Below are 26,605 nucleotides of genomic sequence, written 5' to 3'. Positions count from 1 at the left end.
GGGATCCATTGGGAGTGTGGACGGTGGGAGTGAATGGGAAGGGGTGGGATCCATTGGCAGTGTGGACGGTGGGAGTGAATGGGAAGGGGTGGGGTCCCATTGGGAGTGTGGACGGTGGGAGTGAATGGGAAGGGGTGGGGTCCCATTGGGAGTGTGGGCGGTGGGAGTGAATGTGAAGGGGTGGATCCCATTGGGAGTGTGGACGGTGGGAGTGAATGGGAAGGGGTGGGTCCCATTGGGAGTGTGGACGGTGGGAGTGAATGTGAAGGGGTGGGGTTCATTGGGAGTGTGGACGGTGGGAGTGAATGGGAAGGGGTGTGGTCACATTGGGAGTATGGACGGTGGGAGTGAATGGGAAGGGGTGGGTCCCATTGGGAGTGTGGACGGTGGGTGTGAAGGGGAAGGGGTGGGGTCCATTGGGACTGTGGACGGTGGGAGTGAATGGGAAGGGGTGGGGACATTGGGAGTGTGGACAGTGGGAGTGAATGGGAATGGGAGGGGTCCATTGGCAGTGTGGACGGTGGGTGTGAAGGGGAAGGGGTGGGGTCCATTGGGAGTGTGGACGGTGGGAGTGAATGGGAAGGGGTGGGTCACATTGGGAGTGTGGACGGTGGGAGTGAATGGGAAGGGGTGGGGTCCATTGGGACTGTGGACGGTGGGAGTGAATGTGAAAGGGTGGGGTCCCATTGGGAGTGTGGACGGTGGGAGTGAATGGGAAGGGGTGGGTCCATTGGGAGTGTGGACGGTGGGAGTGAATTGGAAGGGGTGGGGTCCATTGGGATTGTGGACGCTGGGAGTGAATGGGAAGGGTTGGGGTCACATTGGGAGTGTGGACGGTGGGAGTGAATGGGAAGGGGTGGGGTCCATAGGGAGTGTCGACGGTGGGAGTGAATAGGAAGGTGTGGGGTCACATTGGGAGTATGGACGGTGGGAGTGAATGGGAAGGGGTGGGGTCCCATTGGCAGTGTGGACGGTGGGAGTGAATTGGAAGGGGTGGGATCCATTGGCAGTGTGGACGGTGGGAGTGAATTGGAAGGGGTGGGATCCATTGGCAGTGTGGACGGTGGGAGTGAATTGGAAGCGGTGGGGTCCCATTGGGAGTGTGGACGGTGGGAGTGAATGGGAAGGGGTGGGGTCCCATTGGGAGTGTGGACGGTGGGAGTGAATGGGAAGGGGTGGGGTCCATTGGGTTTGTGGACGGTGGGAGTGAATGGGAAGGGGTGGGGTCACATTGGGAGTGCGGACGGTGGGAGTGAATGGGAAGGGGTGGGGTCCATAGGGAGTGTGGACGGTGGGAGTGAATAGGAAGGGGTGGGGTCACATTCGGAGTGTGGACGGTGGGAGTGAATGGGAAGGGGTGGGTTCCCATTGGGAGTGTGGACGGTGGGAGTGAATGGGAAGGGGTGGGGTCACATTGGGAGTGTGGACGGTGGGAGTGAATGGGAAGGGGTGGGGTCACATTGGGAGTGTGGACGGTGGGAGTGAATGGGATGGGGTGGGGTCCCATTGGGAGTGTGGACGGTGGGAGTGAAAGGGAAGGGGTGGGGTCCATTGGGAGTGAATGGAAAGGGGTGGGGTTCATTGGGAGTGTGGACGGTGGGAGTGAATGGGGGTGGGGTGGGGTCCCATTGGGAGTGTGGACGGTGGGAGTGAAAGGGAAGGGGTGTGGTCCCATTGGGAGTGTGGAAGGTGGGAGTGAATGGGAAGGGGTGGGGTCCATTGGGAGTGTGGATGGTGGGAGTGAATGGGAAGGTGTGGGGTCCATTGGGAGGGTGGACGGTGGGAGTGAATGGGAAGGGGTGGGGTCCCATTGGGAGTGTGGACAGTGGGAGTGAATGGGAAGGTGCGGGGTCCATTGGCAGTGTGGACGGTGGGAGTGAATGGGAAGGGGTGGGGTCCCATTGGGAGTGTGGACAGTGGGAGTGAATAGGAAGGGGTCGGGTCCATTGGGAGTGTGGACGGTGGGAGTGAATGGGAAGGGGTGGGGTCACATTGGGAGTGTGGACGGTGGGAGTGAATGGGAAGGGGTGGGGTCACATTGGGAGTGTGGACGGTGGGAGTGAATGGGAAGGGGTGGGGTCTATTGGGAGTGTGGACGGTGGGAGTGAATGGGAAGGGGTGGGTCCATTGGGAGTGTGGACGGTGGGTTGAATGGGAAGGGGTGGGGTCCCATTGGGAGTGTGGACGGTGGGAGTGAATGGGAAGGGGTGGGGTCCCATTGGGAGTGTGGACAGTGGGAGTGAATGGGAAGGGGTTGGCTCCCATTGGGAGTGTGGACGGTGGGAGTGAATGGGATGGGGTGGGGTCAATTGGGAGTGTGGACGGTGGGAGTGAATGGGAAGTTGTGGGGTCCCATTGGGAGTGTGGACGGTGGGAGTGAATGGGAAGGGGTGGGGTCCCATTGGGAGTGTGGACGGTGGGAGTGAATGGGAAGGGGTGGGGTCCATTGGGAGTGTGGACGGTGGGAGTGAATGGGAAGGGGTGGGTTCACATTCGGAGTGTGGACAGTGGGAGTGAATGGGAAGGGGTGGGGTCACATTCGGAGTGTGGACAGTGGGAGTGAATGGGAAGGGGTGGGATCCCATTGGGAGTGTGGACGGTGGGAGTGAATGGGATGGGGTGGGGTCAATTGGGAGTGTGGACGGTGGGAGTGAATGGGAATGGGAGGGGTCCATTGGCAGTGTGGACGGTGGGAGTGAATTGGAAGGGGTGGGATCCATTGGCAGTGTGGACGGTGGGAGTGAATTGGAAGCGGTGGGGTCCCATTGGGAGTGTGGACGGTGGGAGTGAATGGGAAGGGGTGGGGTCCCATTGGGAGTGTGGACGGTGGGAGTGAATGGGAAGGGGTGGGGTCCATTGGGTTTGTGGACGGTGGGAGTGAATGGGAAGGGGTGGGGTCACATTGGGAGTGTGGACGGTGGGAGTGAATGGGAAGGGGTGGGGTCCATAGGGAGTGTGGACGGTGGGAGTGAATAGGAAGGGGTGGGGTCACATTCGGAGTGTGGACGGTGGGAGTGAATGGGAAGGGGTGGGTTCCCATTGGGAGTGTGGACGGTGGGAGTGAATGGGAAGGGGTGGGGTCACATTGGGAGTGTGGACGGTGGGAGTGAATGGGAAGGGGTGGGGTCACATTGGGAGTGTGGACGGTGGGAGTGAATGGGATGGGGTGGGGTCCCATTGGGAGTGTGGACGGTGGGAGTGAAAGGGAAGGGGTGGGGTCCATTGGGAGTGAATGGAAAGGGGTGGGGTTCATTGGGAGTGTGGACGGTGGGAGTGAATGGGGGTGGGGTGGGGTCCCATTGGGAGTGTGGACGGTGGGAGTGAAAGGGAAGGGGTGTGGTCCCATTGGGAGTGTGGAAGGTGGGAGTGAATGGGAAGGGGTGGGGTCCATTGGGAGTGTGGATGGTGGGAGTGAATGGGAAGGTGTGGGGTCCATTGGGAGGGTGGACGGTGGGAGTGAATGGGAAGGGGTGGGGTCCCATTGGGAGTGTGGACAGTGGGAGTGAATGGGAAGGTGCGGGGTCCATTGGCAGTGTGGACGGTGGGAGTGAATGGGAAGGGGTGGGGTCCCATTGGGAGTGTGGACAGTGGGAGTGAATAGGAAGGGGTCGGGTCCATTGGGAGTGTGGACGGTGGGAGTGAATGGGAAGGGGTGGGGTCACATTGGGAGTGTGGACGGTGGGAGTGAATGGGAAGGGGTGGGGTCACATTGGGAGTGTGGACGGTGGGAGTGAATGGGAAGGGGTGGGGTCCATTGGGAGTGTGGACGGTGGGAGTGAATGGGAAGGGGTGGGTCCATTGGGAGTGTGGACGGTGGGTTGAATGGGAAGGGGTGGGGTCCCATTGGGAGTGTGGACGGTGGGAGTGAATGGGAAGGGGTGGGGTCCCATTGGGAGTGTGGACAGTGGGAGTGAATGGGAAGGGGTTGGCTCCCATTGGGAGTGTGGACGGTGGGAGTGAATGGGATGGGGTGGGGTCAATTGGGAGTGTGGACGGTGGGAGTGAATGGGAAGTTGTGGGGTCCCATTGGGAGTGTGGACGGTGGGAGTGAATGGGAAGGGGTGGGGTCCCATTGGGAGTGTGGACGGTGGGAGTGAATGGGAAGGGGTGGGGTCCATTGGGAGTGTGGACGGTGGGAGTGAATGGGAAGGGGTGGGTTCACATTCGGAGTGTGGACAGTGGGAGTGAATGGGAAGGGGTGGGGTCACATTCGGAGTGTGGACAGTGGGAGTGAATGGGAAGGGGTGGGATCCCATTGGGAGTGTGGACGGTGGGAGTGAATGGGATGGGGTGGGGTCAATTGGGAGTGTGGACGGTGGGAGTGAATGGGAATGGGAGGGGTCCATTGGCAGTGTGGACGGTGGGTGTGAAGGGGAAGGGGTGTGGTCCATTGGGACTGTGGACGGTGGGAGTGAATGTGAAGGGGTGTGGTCCCATTGGAAATGTGGACGGTGGGTGTGAAGGGGAAGAGGTGGGGTCCATTGGGACTGTGGACGGTTGGAGTGAATGGGAAGGGGTGGGGTCCATTGAGAGTGTGGACAGTGGGAGTGAATGGGAATGGGAGGGGTCCATTGGCAGTGTGGACGGTGGGTGTGAAGGGGAAGGGGTGTGGTCCATTGGGACTGTGGACGGTGGGAGTGAATGTGAAGGGGTGTGGTCACATTCGGAGTGTGGACAGTGGGGGTGAATGGGAAGGGGTGGGGTCCATTGGGAGTGTGGACAGTGGGAGTGAATGGGAATGAGAGGGGTCCATTGGCAGTGTGGACGGTGGGTGTGAAGGGGAAGGGGTGTGGTCCATTGGGAATGTGGATGGTGGGAGTGAATGGGAAGGGGTGGGGTCCCATTGGGAGTGTGGACTGTGGGAGTGAATGGGATGGGGTGGGGTCAATTGGGAGTGTGAACGGTGGGAGTGAATGGGAAGTTGTGGGGTCCATTGGGAGTGTGGACGGTGGGAGTGAATGGGATGGGGTGGGGTCCCATTGGGAGTGTGGTCGGTGGGAGTGAAAGGGAAGGGGTGGGGTCCATTGGGAGTGAATGGAAAGGGGTGGGGTTCATTGTGAGTGTGGACGGTGGGAGTGAATGGGGGTGGGGTGGGGTCCCATTGGGAGTGTGGACGGTGGGAGTGAAAGGGAAGGGGTGTGGTCCCATTGGGAGTGTGGAAGGTTGGAGTGAATGGGAAGGGGTGGGGTCCATTGGGAGTGTGGATGGTGGGAGTGAATGGGATGGGGTGGGGTTCATTGGGAGTGTGGACGGTGGGAGTGAATGGGAAGGGGTGGGGTCACATTGGGAGTGTGGACGGTGGGAGTGAATAGGAAGGGGTGGGTCACATTGGGAGTTTGGACGGTGGGAGTGAATGGGAAGGGGTGGGGTCCACTGGGAATGTGGACGGTGGGAGTGAATGGGAAGGGGTGGGGTCCATTGGGAGTGTGGACGGTGGGAGTGAATGGGAAGGGGTGTGGTCCCTTTGGGAGTGTGGAAGGTGGGAGTGAATGGGAAGCGGTGGGGTCCCATTGGGAGTGTGGACGGTGGGAGTGAATGGGAAGGGGTGGGTCCATTGGGAGTGTGGACGGTGGGAGTGAATTGGAAGGGGTGGGGTCCATTGGGATTGTGGACGCTGGGAGTGAATGGGAAGGGTTGGGGTCACATTGGGAGTGTGGACGGTGGGAGTGAATGGGAAGGGGTGGGGTCCATAGGGAGTGTCGACGGTGGGAGTGAATAGGAAGGTGTGGGGTCACATTGGGAGTATGGACGGTGGGAGTGAATGGGAAGGGGTGGGGTCCCATTGGCAGTGTGGACGGTGGGAGTGAATTGGAAGGGGTGGGATCCATTGGCAGTGTGGACGGTGGGAGTGAATTGGAAGGGGTGGGATCCATTGGCAGTGTGGACGGTGGGAGTGAATTGGAAGCGGTGGGGTCCCATTGGGAGTGTGGACGGTGGGAGTGAATGGGAAGGGGTGGGGTCCCATTGGGAGTGTGGACGGTGGGAGTGAATGGGATGGGGTGGGGTCCATTGGGTTTGTGGACGGTGGGAGTGAATGGGAAGGGGTGGGGTCACATTGGGAGTGTGGACGGTGGGAGTGAATGGGAAGGGGTGGGGTCCATAGGGAGTGTGGACGGTGGGAGTGAATAGGAAGGGGTGGGGTCACATTCGGAGTGTGGACGGTGGGAGTGAATGGGAAGGGGTGGGTTCCCATTGGGAGTGTGGACGATGGGAGTGAATGGGAAGGGGTGGGGTCACATTGGGAGTGTGGACGGTGGGAGTGAATGGGAAGGGGTGGGGTCACATTGGGAGTGTGGACGGTGGGAGTGAATGGGATGGGGTGGGGGTCCCATTGGGAGTGTGGACGGTGGGAGTGAAAGGGAAGGGGTGGGGTCCATTGGGAGTGAATGGAAAGGGGTGGGGTTCATTGGGAGTGTGGACGGTGGGAGTGAATGGGGGTGGGGTGGGGTCCCATTGGGAGTGTGGACGGTGGGAGTGAAAGGGAAGGGGTGTGGTCCCATTGGGAGTGTGGAAGGTGGGAGTGAATGGGAAGGGGTGGGGTCCATTGGGAGTGTGGATGGTGGGAGTGAATGGGAAGGTGTGGGGTCCATTGGGAGTGTGGACGGTGGGAGTGAATGGGAAGGGGTGGGGTCCCATTGGGAGTGTGGACAGTGGGAGTGAATGGGAAGGTGCGGGGTCCATTGGCAGTGTGGACGGTGGGAGTGAATGGGAAGGGGTGGGGTCCATTGGGAGTGTGGACGGTGCGGGTGAACGGGAAGGGGTGGGGTCCATTGGGAGTGTGGACAGGGTGTGGATGGGAAGGGGTGGGGTCCATTGGGAGTGTAGATGGTGGGAGTGAATGGGGGTGTCCCATTAGGAGTGTGGACGGTGGGAGTGAATGGGAAGGGGTGGGGTCCCATTGGGAGTGTGGACAGTGGGAGTGAATGGGAAGGGGTGGGGTCCCATTGGGAGTGTGGACGGTGGGAGTGAATGGGAAGGGGTGGGGTCCCATTGAGAGTGTGGATGGTGGGAGTGAATGGGAAGGGGTGTGGTTCATTGGGAGTGTGGACGGTGGGAGTGAATGGGAAGGGGTGGGGTCCATTGGGAGTGTGGATGGTGGGAGTGAATGGGAAGAGGTGGGGTCCCATTGGGAGTGTGGACAGTGGGAGTGAATGGGAAGGGGGTGGGGTCCATTGGGAGTGTGGACGGTGGGAGTGAATGGGAAGGGGTGGGGTCCCATTGGGAGTGTGGACGGTTGGAGTGAATGGGAAGGGGTGCGGTCCATTGGGAGAGTGGACGGTGGGAGTGAATGGGAAGGGGGTGGGGTCCCATTGGGAGTGTGGACGGTGGGAGTGAATGGGAAGGGGTGCGGTCCATTGGGAGTGTGGATGGTGGGAGTGAATGGGAAGGGGTGGGGTTCATTGGCAGTGTGGACAGTGGGAGTGAATGGGAAGGGGTGGGGTCCCATTGGGAGTGTGGATGGTGGGAGTGAATGGGAAGGGGTGCGGTCCATTGGGAGTGTGGACGGTGGGAATGAATGGGAAGGGGTGGGGTCCCATTGGGAGTGTGGACAGTGGGAGTGAATGGGAAGGGGTGGGTTCCATTGAGAGTGTGGACGGTGGGAGTAAACGGGAAGGGGTGGGGTCCATTGGGAGTGTGGACAGTGGGAGTGAATGGGAAAGGGTGGGGTCCATTGGGAGTGTGGACGGTGGGAGTGAATGGGATGGGGTGGGGTCCATTGGGAGTGTGGACGGTGCGGGTGAACGGGAAGGGGTGGGGTCCCATTGGGAGTGTGGACGGTGGGAGTGAATGGGAAGGGGTGGGGTCCCATTGGGAGTGTGGACGGTGGGAGTGAATGGGAAGGGGTGGGATCCCATTGGGAGTGTGGACGGTGGGAGTGAATGGGAAGGGGTGGGGTCCATTGAGAGTGTGGACGGTGGGAGTGAATGGGTAGGGGTGGGGTCCCATTGGGAGTGTGGACGGTGGGAGTGAATGGGAAGGGGTGGGATCCCATTGGGAGTGTGGACGGTGGGAGTGAATGGGAATGGGTGGGTCCATTGGCAGTGTGGAAGGTGGGAGTGAATGGGAAGGGGTGGGGTCCATTGGGGTGTGGACAGTGGGAGTGAATAGGAAGGGGTGGGGTCCGTTGGGAGTGTGGACGGTGGGAGTGGATGGGAAGGGGTGGGGTCCATTGGGAGTGTGGACGGTGGGAGTGAATGGGAAGGGGTGGGGTCCATTGGGAGTGTGGACGGTGCGGTGTGAACGGGAAGGGGTGGGGTCCATTGGGAGTGTGGACAGGGTGTGGATGGGAAGGGGTGGGGTCCATTGGGAGTGTAGATGGTGGGAGTGAATGGGGGTGTCCCATTAGGAGTGTGGACGGTGGGAGTGAATGGGAAGGGGTGGGGTCCCATTGGGAGTGTGGACAGTGGGAGTGAATGGGAAGGGGTGGGGGTCCCATTGGGAGTGTGGACGGTGGGAGTGAATGGGAAGGGGTGGGGTCCCATTGGGAGTGTGAACAGTGGGAGTGAATGGGAAGGGGTGGGGTCCCATTGGACGTGTGAATGGTGGGAGTGAATGGGAAGGGGTGGGGTGCATTGGGAGTGTGGACGGTGGAAGTGAATGGGAAGGGGTGGGGTCCTATTGGGAGTGTGGACGGTGGGAGTGAATGGGAAGGGGTGGGGTCCCATTGGGAGTGTGAACGGTGGGAGTGAATGGGAAGGGGTGGGGTCCCATTGGGAGTGTGGACGGTGGGAGTGAATGGGAAGGGGTGGGGTGCATTGGGAGTGTGGACGTTGGGAGTGAATGGGAAGGGGTGGGGTCCCATTGGGAGTGTGGACGGTGGGAGTGAATGGGAAGGGGTGTGGTCCCATTGGGAGTGTGGATGGTTGGAGTGAATGGGAAGGGGTGGGGTTCATTGGGAGTGTGGACGGTGGGACTGAATGGGAAGGGGTGGAGTCCCATTGGGAGTGTGGACGGTGGGGGTGAATGGGAAGGGGTGGGGTCCATTGAGAGTGTGGACGGTGGGAGTGAATAGGAAGGGGTGGGGTTCATTGGGAGTGTGGACGGTGGGAGTGAATGGGAAGGGGTGGAGACCCATTGGGAGTGTGGACGGTGGGAGTGAATGGGATGGGGTGGGGTCAATTGGGAGAGTGGACGGTGGGAGTGAATGGGAATGGGAGGGGTCCATTGGCAGTGTGGACGGTGGGTGTGAAGGGGAAGGGGTGGGGTCCATTGGGAGTGTGTACGGTGGGAGTGAATGGGAAGGGGTGGGGTCCATTGGGAGTGTGGACAGTGGAAGTGAATGGGAATGGGAGGGGTCCATTGGCAGTGTGGACGGTGGGTGTGAAGGGGAAGGGGTGTGGTCCATTGGGACTGTGGACGGTGGGAGTTAATGTGAAGGGGTGGGGTCACATTCGGAGTGTGGACAGTGGGAGTGAATGGGAAGCGGTGGGGTCACATTGGGAATGTGGATGGTGGGATTGAATGTGAAGGGGTGGGGTCCCATTGGGATTGTGGACGGTGGGAGTGAATGGGATGGGGTGGGGTCAATTGGGAGTGTGGACGGTGGGAGTGAATGGGAAGTTGTGGGGTCCATTGGGAGTGTGGACGGTGGGAGTGAATGGGATGGGGTGGGGGTCCCATTGGGAGTGTGGACGGTGGGAGTGAAAGGGAAGGGGTGGGGTCCATTGGGAGTGAATGGAAAGGGGTGGGGTTCATTGGAAGTGTGGACGGTGGGAGTGAATGGGGGTGGGGTGGGGTCCCATTGGGAGTGTGGACGGTGGGAGTGAAAGGGAAGGGGGTGTGGTCCCATTGGGAGTGTGGACGGTGGGAGTGAATGGGAAGGGGTGGGGTCCATTGGGAGTGTGGATGGTGGGAGTGAATGGGAAGGGGTGGGGTTCATTGGGAGTGTGGATGGTGGGAGTGAATGGGAAGGGGTGGGGTCACATTGGGAGTGTGGACGGTGGGAGTGAATAGGAAGGGGTGGAGTCACATTGGGAGTGTGGACGGTGGGAGTGAATGGGAAGGGGTGGGGTCCACTGGGAGTGTGGACGGTGGGAGTGAATGGGAAGGTGTGGGGTCCATTGGGAGTGTGGACGGGGGAGTGAATGAGAAGGGGTGGGGTCCCATTCGGTGTGTGGACGGTGGGAGTGAATGGGAAGGGGTGGGGTCCCTTTGGGAGTGTGGAAGGTGGGAGTGAATGGGAAGGTGTGGGGTCCCATTGGGAGTGTGGACGGTGGGAGTGAATGGGAAGGGGTGGGGTCCCATTGGGAGTGTGGACGGTGGGAGTGAATGGGAAGGGGTGGTGTTCATTGGGAGTGTGGATGGTGGGAGTGAATGGGAAGGGGTGGGGTCCATTGGGAGTGTGGACTGGGAGTGAATGGGAACGGGTGGAGTCCCATTGGGAGTGTGGACGGTGGGAGTGAATGGGAAGGGGTGGGGTCCCATTGGGAGTGTGGACAGTGGGAGTGAATGGGAAGGGGTGGGGGTCCCATTGGACGTGTGGATGGTGGGAGTGAATGGGAAGGGGTGGGGTGCATTGGGAGTGTGGACGGTGGAAGTGAATGGGAAGGGGTGGGGTCCCATTGGGAGTGTGGACGGTGGGAGTGAATGGGAAGGGGTGGGGTCCCATTGGGAGTGTGAACGGTGGGAGTGAATGGGAAGGGGTGGGGTCCCATTGGGAGTGTGGACGGTGGGAGTGAATGGGAAGGGGTGGGGTGCATTGGGAGTGTGGACGGTGGGAGTGAATGGGAAGGGGTGGGGTCCCATTGGGAGTGTGGACGGTGGGAGTGAATGGGAAGGGGTGTGGTCCCATTGGGAGTGTGGATGGTGGGAGTGAATGGGAAGGGGTGGGGTTCATTGGGAGTGTGGACGATGGGACTGAATGGGAAGGGGTGGAGTCCCATTGGGAGTGTGGACGGGGGGGGTGAATGGGAAGGGGTGGGGTCCATTGAGAGTGTGGACGGTGGGAGTGAATAGGAAGGGGTGGGGTTCATTGGGAGTGTGGACGGTGGGAGTGAATGGGAAGGGGTGGAGTCCCATTGGGAGTGTGGACGGTGGGAGTGAATGGGATGGGGTGGGGTCAATTGGGAGAGTGGACGGTGGGAGTGAATGGGAATGGGAGGGGTCCATTGGCAGTGTGGACGGTGGGTGTGAAGGGGAAGGGGTGGGGTCCATTGGGACTGTGGACGGTGGGAGTGAATGGGAAGGGGTGGGGTCCATTGGGAGTGTGGACAGTGGGAGTGAATGGGAATGGGAGGGGTCCATTGGGAGTGTGGACGGTGGGTGTGAAGGGGAAGGGGTGTGGTCCATTGGGACTGTGGACGGTGGGAGTGAATGTGAAAGGGTGGGGTCCCATTCGGAGTGTGGACGGTGGGAGTGAATGGGAAGGGGTGGGTCCATTGGGAGTGTGGACGGTGGGAGTGAATTGGAAGGGGTGGGGTCCATTGGGATTGTGGACGCTGGGAGTGAATGGGAAGGGTTGGGGTCACATTGGGAGTGTGGACGGTGGGAGTGAATGGGAAGGGGTGGGGTCCATAGGGAGTGTGGACGGTGGGAGTGAATAGGAAGGTGTGGGGTCACATTGGGAGTATGGACGGTGGGAGTGAATGGGAAGGGGTGGGATCCATTGGCAGTGTGGACGGTGGGAGTGAATGTGAAGGGGTGGGGTTCATTGGGAGTGTGGACGGTGGGAGTGAATGGGAAGGGGTGGGGTCCCATTGGGAGTGTGGACGGTGGGAGTGAATGGGAAGGGGTGGGTCCATTGGGAGTGTGGACGGTGGGAGTGAATTGGAAGGGGTGGGGTCCATTGGGATTGTGGACGCTGGGAGTGAATGGGAAGGGTTGGGGTCACATTGGGGGTGTGGACGGTGGGAGTGAATGGGAAGGGGTGGGGTCCATAGGGAGTGTGGACGGTGGGAGTGAATAGGAAGGTGTGGGGTCACATTGGGAGTGTGGACGGTGGGAGTGAATGGGAAGGGGTATGGTCCCATTGGGAGAGAATGGGAAGGGGTGGGATCCATTGGGAGTGTGGACGGTGGGAGTGAATGGGAAGGGGTGGGATCCATTGGCAGTGTGGACGGTGGGAGTGAATGGGAAGGGGTGGGGTCCCATTGGGAGTGTGGACGGTGGGAGTGAATGGGAAGGGGTGGGGTCCCATTGGGAGTGTGGGCGGTGGGAGTGAATGTGAAGGGGTGGTTCCCATTTGGAGTGTGGACGGTGGGAGTGAATGGGAAGGGGTGGGTCCCATTGGGAGTGTGGACGGTGGGAGTGAATGTGAAGGGGTGGGGTTCATTGGGAGTGTGGACGGTGGGAGTGAATGGGAAGGGGTGTGGTCACATTGGGAGTATGGACGGTGGGAGTGAATGGGAAGGGGTGTGTCCCATTGGGAGTGTGGACGGTGGGTGTGAAGGGGAAGGGGTGGGGTCCATTGGGACTGTGGACGGTGGGAGTGAATGGGAAGGGGTGGGGTCCATTGGGAGTGTGGACAGTGGGAGTGAATGGGAATGGGAGGGGTCCATTGGCAGTGTGGACGGTGGGTGTGAAGGGGAAGGGGTGGGGTCCATTGGGAGTGTGGACGGTGGGAGTGAATGGGAAGGGGTGGGTCACATTGGGAGTGTGGACGGTGGGAGTGAATGGGAAGGGGTGGGGTCCATTGGGACTGTGGACGGTGGGAGTGAATGTGAAAGGGTGGGGTCCCATTGGGAGTGTGGACGGTGGGAGTGAATGGGAAGGGGTGGGTCCATTGGGAGTGTGGACGGTGGGAGTGAATTGGAAGGGGTGGGGTCCATTGGGATTGTGGACGCTGGGAGTGAATGGGAAGGGTTGGGGTCACATTGGGAGTGTGGACGGTGGGAGTGAATGGGAAGGGGTGGGGTCCATAGGGAGTGTCGACGGTGGGAGTGAATAGGAAGGTGTGGGGTCACATTGGGAGTATGGACGGTGGGAGTGAATGGGAAGGGGTGGGGTCCCATTGGCAGTGTGGACGGTGGGAGTGAATTGGAAGGGGTGGGATCCATTGGCAGTGTGGACGGTGGGAGTGAATTGGAAGGGGTGGGATCCATTGGCAGTGTGGACGGTGGGAGTGAATTGGAAGCGGTGGGGTCCCATTGGGAGTGTGGACGGTGGGAGTGAATGGGAAGGGGTGGGGTCCCATTGGGAGTGTGGACGGTGGGAGTGAATGGGAAGGGGTGGGGTCCATTGGGTTTGTGGACGGTGGGAGTGAATGGGAAGGGGTGGGGTCACATTGGGAGTGTGGACGGTGGGAGTGAATGGGAAGGGGTGGGGTCCATAGGGAGTGTGGACGGTGGGAGTGAATAGGAAGGGGTGGGGTCACATTCGGAGTGTGGACGGTGGGAGTGAATGGGAAGGGGTGGGTTCCCATTGGGAGTGTGGACGGTGGGAGTGAATGGGAAGGGGTGGGGTCACATTGGGAGTGTGGACGGTGGGAGTGAATGGGAAGGGGTGGGGTCACATTGGGAGTGTGGACGGTGGGAGTGAATGGGATGGGGTGGGGTCCCATTGGGAGTGTGGACGGTGGGAGTGAAAGGGAAGGGGTGGGGTCCATTGGGAGTGAATGGAAAGGGGTGGGGTTCATTGAGAGTGTGGACGGTGGGAGTGAATGGGGGTGGGGTGGGGTCCCATTGGGAGTGTGGACGGTGGGAGTGAAAGGGAAGGGGTGTGGTCCCATTGGGAGTGTGGAAGGTGGGAGTGAATGGGAAGGGGTGGGGTCCATTGGGAGTGTGGATGGTGGGAGTGAATGGGAAGGTGTGGGGTCCATTGGGAGTGTGGACGGTGGGAGTGAATGGGAAGGGGTGGGGTCCCATTGGGAGTGTGGACAGTGGGAGTGAATGGGAAGGTGCGGGGTCCATTGGCAGTGTGGACGGTGGGAGTGAATGGGAAGGGGTGGGGTCCCATTGGGAGTGTGGACAGTGGGAGTGAATAGGAAGGGGTCGGGTCCATTGGGAGTGTGGACGGTGGGAGTGAATGGGAAGGGGTGGGGTCACATTGGGAGTGTGGACGGTGGGAGTGAATGGGAAGGGGTGGGGTCACATTGGGAGTGTGGACGGTGGGAGTGAATGGGAAGGGGTGGGGTCCATTGGGAGTGTGGACGGTGGGAGTGAATGGGAAGGGGTGGGTCCATTGGGAGTGTGGACGGTGGGTTGAATGGGAAGGGGTGGGGTCCCATTGGGAGTGTGGACGGTGGGAGTGAATGGGAAGGGGTGGGGTCCCATTGGGAGTGTGGACAGTGGGAGTGAATGGGAAGGGGTTGGCTCCCATTGGGAGTGTGGACGGTGGGAGTGAATGGGATGGGGTGGGGTCAATTGGGAGTGTGGACGGTGGGAGTGAATGGGAAGTTGTGGGGTCCCATTGGGAGTGTGGACGGTGGGAGTGAATGGGAAGGGGTGGGGTCCCATTGGGAGTGTGGACGGTGGGAGTGAATGGGAAGGGGTGGGGTCCATTGGGAGTGTGGACGGTGGGAGTGAATGGGAAGGGGTGGGTTCACATTCGGAGTGTGGACAGTGGGAGTGAATGGGAAGGGGTGGGGTCACATTCGGAGTGTGGACAGTGGGAGTGAATGGGAAGGGGTGGGATCCCATTGGGAGTGTGGACGGTGGGAGTGAATGGGATGGGGTGGGGTCAATTGGGAGTGTGGACGGTGGGAGTGAATGGGAATGGGAGGGGTCCATTGGCAGTGTGGACGGTGGGTGTGAAGGGGAAGGGGTGTGGTCCATTGGGACTGTGGACGGTGGGAGTGAATGTGAAGGGGTGTGGTCCCATTGGAAATGTGGACGGTGGGTGTGAAGGGGAAGGGGTGGGGTCCATTGGGACTGTGGACGGTTGGAGTGAATGGGAAGGGGTGGGGTCCATTGAGAGTGTGGACAGTGGGAGTGAATGGGAATGGGAGGGGTCCATTGGCAGTGTGGACGGTGGGTGTGAAGGGGAAGGGGTGTGGTCCATTGGGACTGTGGACGGTGGGAGTGAATGTGAAGGGGTGTGGTCACATTCGGAGTGTGGACAGTGGGGGTGAATGGGAAGGGGTGGGGTCCATTGGGAGTGTGGACAGTGGGAGTAAATGGGAATGAGAGGGGTCCATTGGCAGTGTGGACGGTGGGTGTGAAGGGGAAGGGGTGTGGTCCATTGGGAATGTGGATGGTGGGAGTGAATGGGAAGGGGTGGGGTCCCATTGGGAGTGTGGACTGTGGGAGTGAATGGGATGGGGTGGGGTCAATTGGGAGTGTGAACGGTGGGAGTGAATGGGAAGTTGTGGGGTCCATTGGGAGTGTGGACGGTGGGAGTGAATGGGATGGGGTGGGGTCCCATTGGGAGTGTGGTCGGTGGGAGTGAAAGGGAAGGGGTGGGGTCCATTGGGAGTGAATGGAAAGGGGTGGGGTTCATTGTGAGTGTGGACGGTGGGAGTGAATGGGGGTGGGGTGGGGTCCCATTGGGAGTGTGGACGGTGGGAGTGAAAGGGAAGGGGTGTGGTCCCATTGGGAGTGTGGAAGGTTGGAGTGAATGGGAAGGGGTGGGGTCCATTGGGAGTGTGGATGGTGGGAGTGAATGGGATGGGGTGGGGTTCATTGGGAGTGTGGACGGTGGGAGTGAATGGGAAGGGGTGGGGTCACATTGGGAGTGTGGACGGTGGGAGTGAATAGGAAGGGGTGGGTCACATTGGGAGTTTGGACGGTGGGAGTGAATGGGAAGGGGTGGGGTCCACTGGGAGTGTGGACGGTGGGAGTGAATGGGAAGGGGTGGGGTCCATTGGGAGTGTGGACGGTGGGAGTGAATGGGAAGGGGTGTGGTCCCTTTGGGAGTGTGGAAGGTGGGAGTGAATGGGAAGCGGTGGGGTCCCATTGGGAGTGTGGACGGTGGGAGTGAATGGGAAGGGGTGGGGTCCCATTGGGAGTGTGGACGGTGGGAGTGAATGGGAAGAGGTGGGGTCCATTGGGAGTGTAGACGGTGGGAGTGAATGGGAAGGTGTGGGTTCCATTGCGAGTGTGGACGGTGGGAGTGAATGGGAAGGGGTGGGGTCCCATTGGGAGTGTTGACGGTGGGAGTGAATGGGAAGGGGTGGGTCCATTGGGAGTGTGGACGGTGGGAGTGAATGAGAAGGGGTGGGGTCCCATTGGGAGTGTGGACGGTGGGACTGAATGGCAAGGGGTGGGGTCCATTGGGAGTGAATGGGAAGGTGTGGGGTCCCATTGGGAGTGTGGACGGTGGGAGTGAATGGGAAGGGGTGGGGTCCCATTGGGAGTGTGGACAGTGGGAGTGAATGGGAAGGGGTGGGGTCCCATTGGGAGTGTGGACGGTGGGAATGAATGGGAAGGGGTGGGGTCCCATTGGGAGTGTGGACAGTGGGAGTGAATGGGAAGTGGTGGGGTCCCATTGGGAGTGTGGACGGTGGGAGTGAATGGGAAGGGGTGGGGTCCCATTGGGAGTGTGGACGGTGGGAGTGAATGGGAAGGGGTGGGGTTCATTGGGAGTGTGGACGGTGGGAGTGAATGGGAAGGTGTGCGGTTCATTGGGACTGAGGACGGTGGGAGTGAATGGGAAGGGGTGGGGTCCATTGGGAGTGTGGATGGTGGGAGTGAATGGGAAGGGGTGGAGACCCATTGGGAGTGTGGACGGTGGGAGTGGATGGGAAGGGGTGGGGTCCCATTGGGAGTGTGGACGGTGGGAGTGAATGGGAAGGGGTGGGGGTCCCATTGGGAGTGTGACGATGGGAGTGAATGGGAAGGGGTGGGGTTCCATTGGGAGTGTGGACGGTTGGTGTGAAGGTGTGTGATCCCATTGTGAGTGAATCGTAAGAGCTGGAGTCCGTTGGGAGAGCAGGACCTTCCCAAAGCTGGAAAACCGCTCTTCCCTCCACCCCACTCTGCTGCCTCAAATGAATATAGGACTCTGGATGTTGTTATTTTTGGAAAATTCTATTCTTATTCATAACACAATGTGTTCCGTGAAAGTTGAAATATTTCACAAGTTCTGGGAAAGGTGTCCAAACCGTGTTTAGCACCTGGGATTTGGTGGAGTCATCCTGAACCCTCTCTTCGATAGAGGTCTGTTGTAGCTTCCGAATAGGGAACTCTGTACAGTTAATGGCCTTCAAGGGTTATGGAGAGGGAACAGAGCTGCGGGTGGAGTTGACCAACCATGATTAACTCATCCTCCAGCTGAGATCTTGTCCTGGCAGTTCCCTCATACCCACCCATCCTCTATCTGCCACGGTTGGGCCACGCCTGGAGATTGTGCGGGATCTTCCCTTGCATTTAACCAGCTGTGTCGTTCTGGGAGGTCTTTGCCTGAACGCGTGTGACGGGAGGGAGTTCACTTCTGAGGAAAAGTTTATTTTAAAGAAAAGATCTTCCAAGTGTGGCATCAAGGGTTAAGTGCGTGGAAGGATGCTGCACTGGAACTTGGAGAGCCAGTGGAATTAGAACTGGTCACAGGTCCTGAGACACAGTGAGAAGCTTCTCTTGCACACTGTTCACACAGATCAGATCATTACACAGTGCATCGAGGTAGAGCAAGGTCAGGTCGTAACAGAACGGGCAGGCGGGCAGAGATGTGTACGGGTCACAAGGTGGGCTGTGAGGACAAGTGTCCGTCTTATCGTACTAGGAGACAGTCATTAACAGTGGCACAGAAGCTGTCCTTGAGCCTGGTGGGATGTGGTTCCAGGCTTTCTTCTGTATTTCCCCACAACCCACACTCACCTCCAGCCACACTCTCTAAAAGCAAGTCAGGCATCATCTACTGAGGGGAGTAAACAGTCATCGTTTTAGGACCTGTGAACTGACTTGTTGCAGCTGCAGTTTCAGTGTTTCAGTGGCCATATTGTTTCCCTACCTCTCCACCGCCTTTGGAAGAATAACGTGCTTCCCCTTATCGCTCGTAGGTACCGAAAGAAGTGGCAGGCGGCAGTCAAGGTCAAAGGGCAAGCGGAGGTTCAGCCGGAACCCCTGACTGTCAGACTGATAAAGGTGCCTCAGGCACGGCAAGATCCCAGGTGCCACGAGGCCACGGCCGAGACGCCGTTCCAAGGCGAGGCCAGCACCCAGCCCTTGGACGTTGAATACCAAGAGGACAGCTCTCAGTTCAATATCATGAACCCAGGTTATTTTTACACCCAACAGTGACCTGGAAGGTGATCCCGCCCGGGAGACAGACAAGCCTCTTCCATTGGACTGAGTAGCAGGGAAGAGGCTAGATTTGGATTGTGCTCAAGGCCATTGGGCCGACTGAGGCAGAGAGGCCTTCCCCCCCCCCCCCCACCCCACCCCCCACCCTCCAAGCTGTCCCTGTTTGTGCTTCTTGTGCCTCAGGCCTCTTCCGTGGACTCAACCACCACCCCCTCCATTCATGCACCTCTCTCAGTGGGTGCAAGGGGCCACAGGACGCTGGATGTGTGTTTCCTCACCTGTAGGAAAGAGGGTTGCATGGCAACGGCAGGCCCAGGCCCATAAAGTGGGTGGGGACCATTTTCCCCATCCCCCAAATCGCCAACCGTGACTAGGAGCTTTCCCGTGGCATCGGAAATTGACCCTCACAAGATGGATAGCGCAGCTTCAGATGGAAGACGAAAGGAAAGTGGTCATGGAACTCCCTGAAATGAGAGCTGTGCCCTCTTCTGGTTGGTTGGTTGGTAGGGAGCCCTGGCCCGAGGCGACTCGGCCCCTTGCCCTTGTTCGTATGTTCAACAAAGTGACCGGACTCTGACCTTTGACCTCGGCATCTCTGTATTCTTCCCGCCTCCGTCCAGTAATGTTCCCAGGGAAAAGGAAATCCTCAACGTTGGTTAGCTCGCATCTGCAGGGCGGAGTGACTGAAAAACAAGGGCCAGTTATTGTAGCTTTAAATACAGTCAGCTCAGGGTATTCCTGAGCAATTCAAAGTAAAATCTCTGTAAATAAAGTGTGGACTTTTCATTCTCTGTCTCTACAAACCTTTGTATCTGAGATGTACAGTTGTTAGATAAATACATATAATGGTATAATTTTTTATAAACAAAGTAAACTTTATTCATAATTTAAAAATTACAAGAATGAGTGGTTTTAATTCTTTACATCCAGAACGTAGAGCAGTATGGGAAATGTCGTTCGTTACGTTCATACACATTGCCCTACACGCACTGCCCTAAGTAAAGTCACCACCTCCAACCCTGAGATGCTTGTTCTGCAGGCGTACTTGCAAATCCATAGAACAGTAACTGTAAGCACGACCAATGGACGACAGACTGCACAAATGCTGATATTTAAATAAGTAACAAGATAAGAGGCCTTAAGTGAGTGCAGTTATCCACTTTTGTTCAGGAGTCTGATGGCTGAGGGGTAGTAACTGGTTTTGAACCTGGTCCTGAGGCACCTGTACCTTCCACCTGATGGCAGCAGCGAGAAAAGAGCGTGGCCTGGGTGCTGAGGATGGAGGTTGCTTACCCACGGTGATGTTCCATGAGCTTCCTGTCGAGTGGCACTCTGGGGTGCTAACTACGCTACAATAATTGGGGGGCTCCATGCTCCCCACTCAGCCCCTCCCTGTCCAGTAGGAGAAGAATGCGACACCATGGGCCTTCCCCGCCGAGCCCTCGCGGTGACGGCACCGAGCTCCAGCGCATCCCTCGTTGAAGAAGGAATCATTACCTTCCCTCTTTCCAGAGGCGCCCCAATATGCTCAAGCAGCTTTGTTACTTGGGGGGGGTGGGATTGGTTTATACAGTCGCACCTTGCTGTTTCGAAGACCTCCTACAGTCAGAAATAGTTTGTAGACTGGTTCCTGTCTTTGAACCTGCTGGTAGGTGCTATCAGGCTTCTGATTCTTCTGACCAAGGGGAGGGGGGGTCAACGTTTAAAACCCAGGACACTGTCCCTTGAAGTGGAATTGAGTTGATTGTTGTTTGCACAAGTCCTCGTGCGCAGGGGTTCGGAGAAAAACTTACCTGCAGCAGCATCGCAGGCACACGCACACCATCGCAGACACACGCACACCATCGCAGGCACACGCACACCATCGCAGGCACACGCACACCATCGCAGACACACCATCACAGACACACGCAGACCATCACAGGCACACGCACACCATCGCAGACACACGCACACCATCGCAGGCACACGCACACGCACACCATCGCAGACACACCATCACAGACACACGCACACCATCGCAGACACACCATCACAGACACACGCACACCATCACAGGCACACGCACACCATCGCAGACACACACACACCATCACAGGCACACACACACCATCACAGACACACGCACACCATCGCAGACACACGCACACCATCGCAGGCACACGCACACGCACACCATCGCAGACACACCATCACAGACACACGCACACCATCGCAGGCACACGCACACCATCGCAGACACACCATCACAGACACATGCACAACATCACAGGCACACGCACACCATCGCAGACACACACATACCATCACAGGCACACACACACCATCACAGACACACGCACACCATCGCAGACACACGCACACCATCGCAGACACATGCACACGCACACCATCGCAGGCACACGCACACCATCGCAGACACACGCACACCATCGCAGACACACCATCACAGACACACGCACACCATCACAGGCACACGCACACCATCACAGGCACACGCACACCATCGCAGACACACGCACACCATCGCAGGCACACGCACACCATCGCAGACACACCATCACAGACACACGCAGACCATCACAGGCACACGCACACCATCGCAGACACACGCACACCATCGCAGGCACACGCACACGCACACCATCGCAGACACACCATCACAGACACACGCACACCATCGCAGACACACCATCACAGACACACGCACACCATCACAGGCACACGCACACCATCGCAGACACACACACACCATCACAGGCACACACACACCATCACAGACACACGCACACCATCGCAGACACACGCACACCATCGCAGGCACACGCACACGCACACCATCGCAGACACACCATCACAGACACACGCACACCATCGCAGGCACACGCACACCATCGCAGACACACCATCACAGACACATGCACAACATCACAGGCACACGCACACCATCGCAGACACACACATACCATCACAGGCACACACACACCATCACAGAAACACGCACACCATCGCAGACACACGCACACCATCGCAGACACATGCACACGCACACCATCGCAGGCACACGCACACCATCGCAGACACACGCACACCATCGCAGACACACCATCACAGACACACGCACACCATCACAGGCACACGCACAACATCACAGGCACACGCACACCATCGCAGACACACGCACACCATCGCAGACACACCATCACAGACACACGCACACCATCACAGGCACACGCACACCATCACAGACACACGCACACCATCGCAGACACACGCACACGCACACCATCGCAGACACACGCACACGCACACCATCGCAGGCACATGCACACCATCGCAGACACTCGCAGACATATGCACACCATCACAGACACAGGCACACCATCGCAGACACACGCACACCATCGCAGACACATGCACACGCACACCATCGCAGGCACATGCACACCATCGCAGACACTCGCAGACATATGCACACCATCACAGACACACGCACACCATCGCAGACACACGCACACCATCGCAGACACATGCACACACACACCATCGCAGACACACGCACACCGTCGCAGACACACCATCACAGACACACGCACACCATCACAGGCACACGCACACCATCACAGGCACACGCACACCATCGCAGACACACGCACACCATCGCAGACACACCATCACAGACACACGCACACCATCACAGGCACACGCAGACCATCACAGACACACGCACACCATCGCAGACACACGCACACGCACACCATCGCAGGCACACGCACACCATCGCAGACACTCGCAGACATATGTACACCATCACAGACACACGCACACCATCGCAGACACACGCACACCATCGCAGACACATGCACACGCACACCATCGCAGGCACACGCACACCATCGCAGACACACGCACACCATCGCAGACACACCATCACAGACACACGCACACCATCACAGGCACACGCACACCATCACAGGCACACGCACACCATCGCAGACACACCATCACAGACACACGCAGACCATCACAGGCACACGCACACCATCACAGGCACACGCACACCATCACAGACACACGCACACCATCGCAGACACACGCACACGCACACCATCGCAGACACACGCACACGCACACCATCGCAGGCACATGCACACCATCGCAGACACTCGCAGACATATGCACACCATCACAGACACAGGCACACCATCGCAGACACACGCACACCATCGCAGACACATGCACACGCACACCATCGCAGGCACATGCACACCATCGCAGACACTCGCAGACATATGTACACCATCACAGACACACGCACACCATCGCAGACACACGCACACCATCGCAGACACATGCACACACACACCATCGCAGACACACGCACACCGTCGCAGACACACCATCACAGACACACGCACACCATCACAGGCACACGCACACCATCACAGGCACACGCACACCATCGCAGACACACGCACACCATCGCAGACACACCATCACAGACACACGCACACCATCACAGGCACACGCAGACCATCACAGACACACGCACACCATCGCAGACACACGCACACGCACACCATCGCAGGCACACGCACACCATCGCAGACACTCGCAGACATATGTACACCATCACAGACACACGCACACCATCGCAGACACACGCACACCATCGCAGACACATGCACACGCACACCATCGCAGGCACACGCACACCATCGCAGACACACGCACACCATCGCAGACACACCATCACAGACACACGCACACCATCACAGGCACACGCACACCATCACAGGCACACGCACACCATCGCAGACACACGCACACCATCGCAGGTACACGCACACCATCGCAGGCACACGCACACCATCGCAGACACACCATCACAGACACACGCAGACCATCACAGGCACACGCACACCATCGCAGACACACGCACACCATCGCAGGCACACGCACACGCACACCATCGCAGACACACCATCACAGACACACGCACACCATCGCAGACACACCATCACAGACACACGCACACCATCACAGGCACACGCACACCATCGCAGACACACACACACCATCACAGGCACACACACACCATCACAGACACACGCACACCATCGCAGACACACGCACACCATCGCAGGCACACGCACACGCACACCATCGCAGACACACCATCACAGACACACGCACACCATCGCAGGCACACGCACACCATCGCAGACACACCATCACAGACACATGCACAACATCACAGGCACACGCACACCATCGCAGACACACACATACCATCACAGGCACACACACACCATCACAGAAACACGCACACCATCGCAGACACACGCACACCATCGCAGACACATGCACACGCACACCATCGCAGGCACACGCACACCATCGCAGACACACGCACACCATCGCAGACACACCATCACAGACACACGCACACCATCACAGGCACACGCACAACATCACAGGCACACGCACACCATCGCAGACACACGCACACCATCGCAGACACACCATCACAGACACACGCACACCATCACAGGCACACGCACACCATCACAGACACACGCACACCATCGCAGACACACGCACACGCACACCATCGCAGACACACGCACACGCACACCATCGCAGGCACATGCACACCATCGCAGACACTCGCAGACATATGCACACCATCACAGACACAGGCACACCATCGCAGACACACGCACACCATCGCAGACACATGCACACGCACACCATCGCAGGCACATGCACACCATCGCAGACACTCGCAGACATATGCACACCATCACAGACACACGCACACCATCGCAGACACACGCACACCGTCGCAGACACATGCACACACACACCATCGCAGACACACGCACACCGTCGCAGACACACCATCACAGACACACGCACACCATCACAGGCACACGCACACCATCACAGGCACACGCACACCATCGCAGACACACGCACACCATCGCAGACACACCATCACAGACACACGCACACCATCACAGGCACACGCAGACCATCACAGACACACGCACACCATCGCAGACACACGCACACGCACACCATCGCAGGCACACGCACACCATCGCAGACACTCGCAGACATATGTACACCATCACAGACACACGCACACCATAGCAGACACACGCACACCATCGCAGACACATGCACACGCACACCATCGCAGGCACATGCACACCATCGCAGACACTCGCAGACATATGCACACCATCACAGACACACGCACACCATCGCAGACACACGCACACCATCGCAGACACATGCACACACACACCATCGCAGACACACGCACACCATCGCAGACACACCATCACAGACACACGCACACCATCACAGGCACACGCACACCATCACAGGCACACGCACACCATCGCAGACACACGCACACCATCGCAGACACACCATCACAGACACACGCACACCATCACAGGCACACGCACACCATCACAGACAAACGCACACCATCGCAGACACACGCACACGCACACCATCGCAGGCACATGCACAAAATCGCAGACACTCGCAGACATATGCACACCATCACAGACACACGCACACCATCGCAGACACACCATCACAGACACACGCACACCATCACAGGCACACGCACACCATCGCAGACACACGCACACCATCGCAGGCACACGCATATGCACACCATCGCAGACACACCATCGCAGACACACGCACACCATCGCAGACACATGCACACGCACACCATCGCAGGCACATGCACACCATCGCAGACACTCGCAGACATATGCACACCATCACAGACACACGCACACCATCGCAGACACACGCACACCATCGCAGACACATGCACACACACACCATCGCAGACACACGCACACCGTCGCAGACACACCATCACAGACACACGCACACCATCACAGGCACACGCACACCATCACAGGCACACGCACACCATCGCAGACACACGCACACCATCGCAGACACACCATCACAGACACACGCACACCATCACAGGCACACGCAGACCATCACAGACACACGCACACCATCGCAGACACACGCACACGCACACCATCGCAGGCACACGCACACCATCGCAGACACTCGCAGACATATGTACACCATCACAGACACACGCACACCATCGCAGACACACGCACACCATCGCAGACACATGCACACGCACACCATCGCAGGCACATGCACACCATCGCAGACACTCGCAGACATATGCACACCATCACAGACACACGCACACCATCGCAGACACACGCACACCATCGCAGACACATGCACACACACACCATCGCAGACACACGCACACCATCGCAGACACACCATCACAGACACACGCACACCATCACAGGCACACGCACACCATCACAGGCACACGCACACCATCGCAGACACACGCACACCATCGCAGACACACCATCACAGACACACGCACACCATCACAGGCACACGCACACCATCACAGACAAACGCACACCATCGCAGACACACGCACACGCACACCATCGCAGGCACATGCACACCATCGCAGACACTCGCAGACATATGCACACCATCACAGACACACGCACACCATCGCAGACACACCATCACAGACACACGCACACCATCACAGGCACACGCACACCATCGCAGACACACGCACACCATCGCAGGCACACGCATATGCACACCATCGCAGACACACCATCACAGACACACGCACACCATCGCAGGCACACGCACACCATCGCAGACACACCATCACACACACACACACACCATCACAGGCACACGCACACCATCGCAGACACACACACACCATCACAGGCACACACACACCATCACAGACACACGCACACCATCGCAGACACACGCACACCATCGCAGACACATGCACACGCACACCATCGCAGGCACACGCACACCATCGCAGACACACACACACCATCGCAGACACACCATCACAGACACACGCACACCATCACAGGCACACGCACACCATCACAGGCACACGCACACCATCGCAGACACACCATCACAGACACACGCACACCATCACAGGCACACGCACACCATCACAGGCACACGCACACCATCGCAGACACACGCACACCATCGCAGACACACCATCACAGACACACGCACACCATCACAGGCACACGCACACCATCACAGACACACGCAAACCATCGCAGACACACGCACACGCACACCATCGCAGACACACGCACACGCACAACATCGCAGGCACATGCACACCATCGCAGACACTCGCAGACATATGCACACCATCACAGACACACGCACACCATCGCAGACAGACGTACACCATCGCAGACACATGCACACGCACACCATCGCAGGCATGCACACCATCGCAGACACTCGCAGACATATGCACACCATCACAGACACACGCACACCATCGCAGACACACGCACACCATCGCAGACACATGCACACACACACCATCG

The 26,605-nt window shown here is 58.6% G+C and overlaps 1 protein-coding gene across 1 annotated transcript in view; it reads left to right on the top strand.

The window, feature by feature from the left end:
- LOC140735130 (interleukin-6 receptor subunit alpha-like) overlaps positions 1–18,902 on the top strand; it is a 115,304-nt gene extending 96,402 nt beyond the window's left edge. The window contains exon 10 of the mRNA XM_073059925.1: positions 17,873–18,902. Coding sequence (XP_072916026.1) covers positions 17,873–18,113 — 241 coding nt within the window. The 3' untranslated portion in view covers positions 18,114–18,902. The remainder of the gene's footprint in view (positions 1–17,872) is intronic.
- Positions 18,903–26,605: the final 7,703 nt, after the last annotated feature.

This window comes from Hemitrygon akajei, chromosome 11 (assembly GCF_048418815.1).
Source record: "Hemitrygon akajei chromosome 11, sHemAka1.3, whole genome shotgun sequence".
Classification (NCBI taxonomy): Eukaryota; Metazoa; Chordata; class Chondrichthyes; order Myliobatiformes; family Dasyatidae; genus Hemitrygon; species Hemitrygon akajei.
This window is presented reverse-complemented; position numbering and strand designations above follow the sequence as displayed.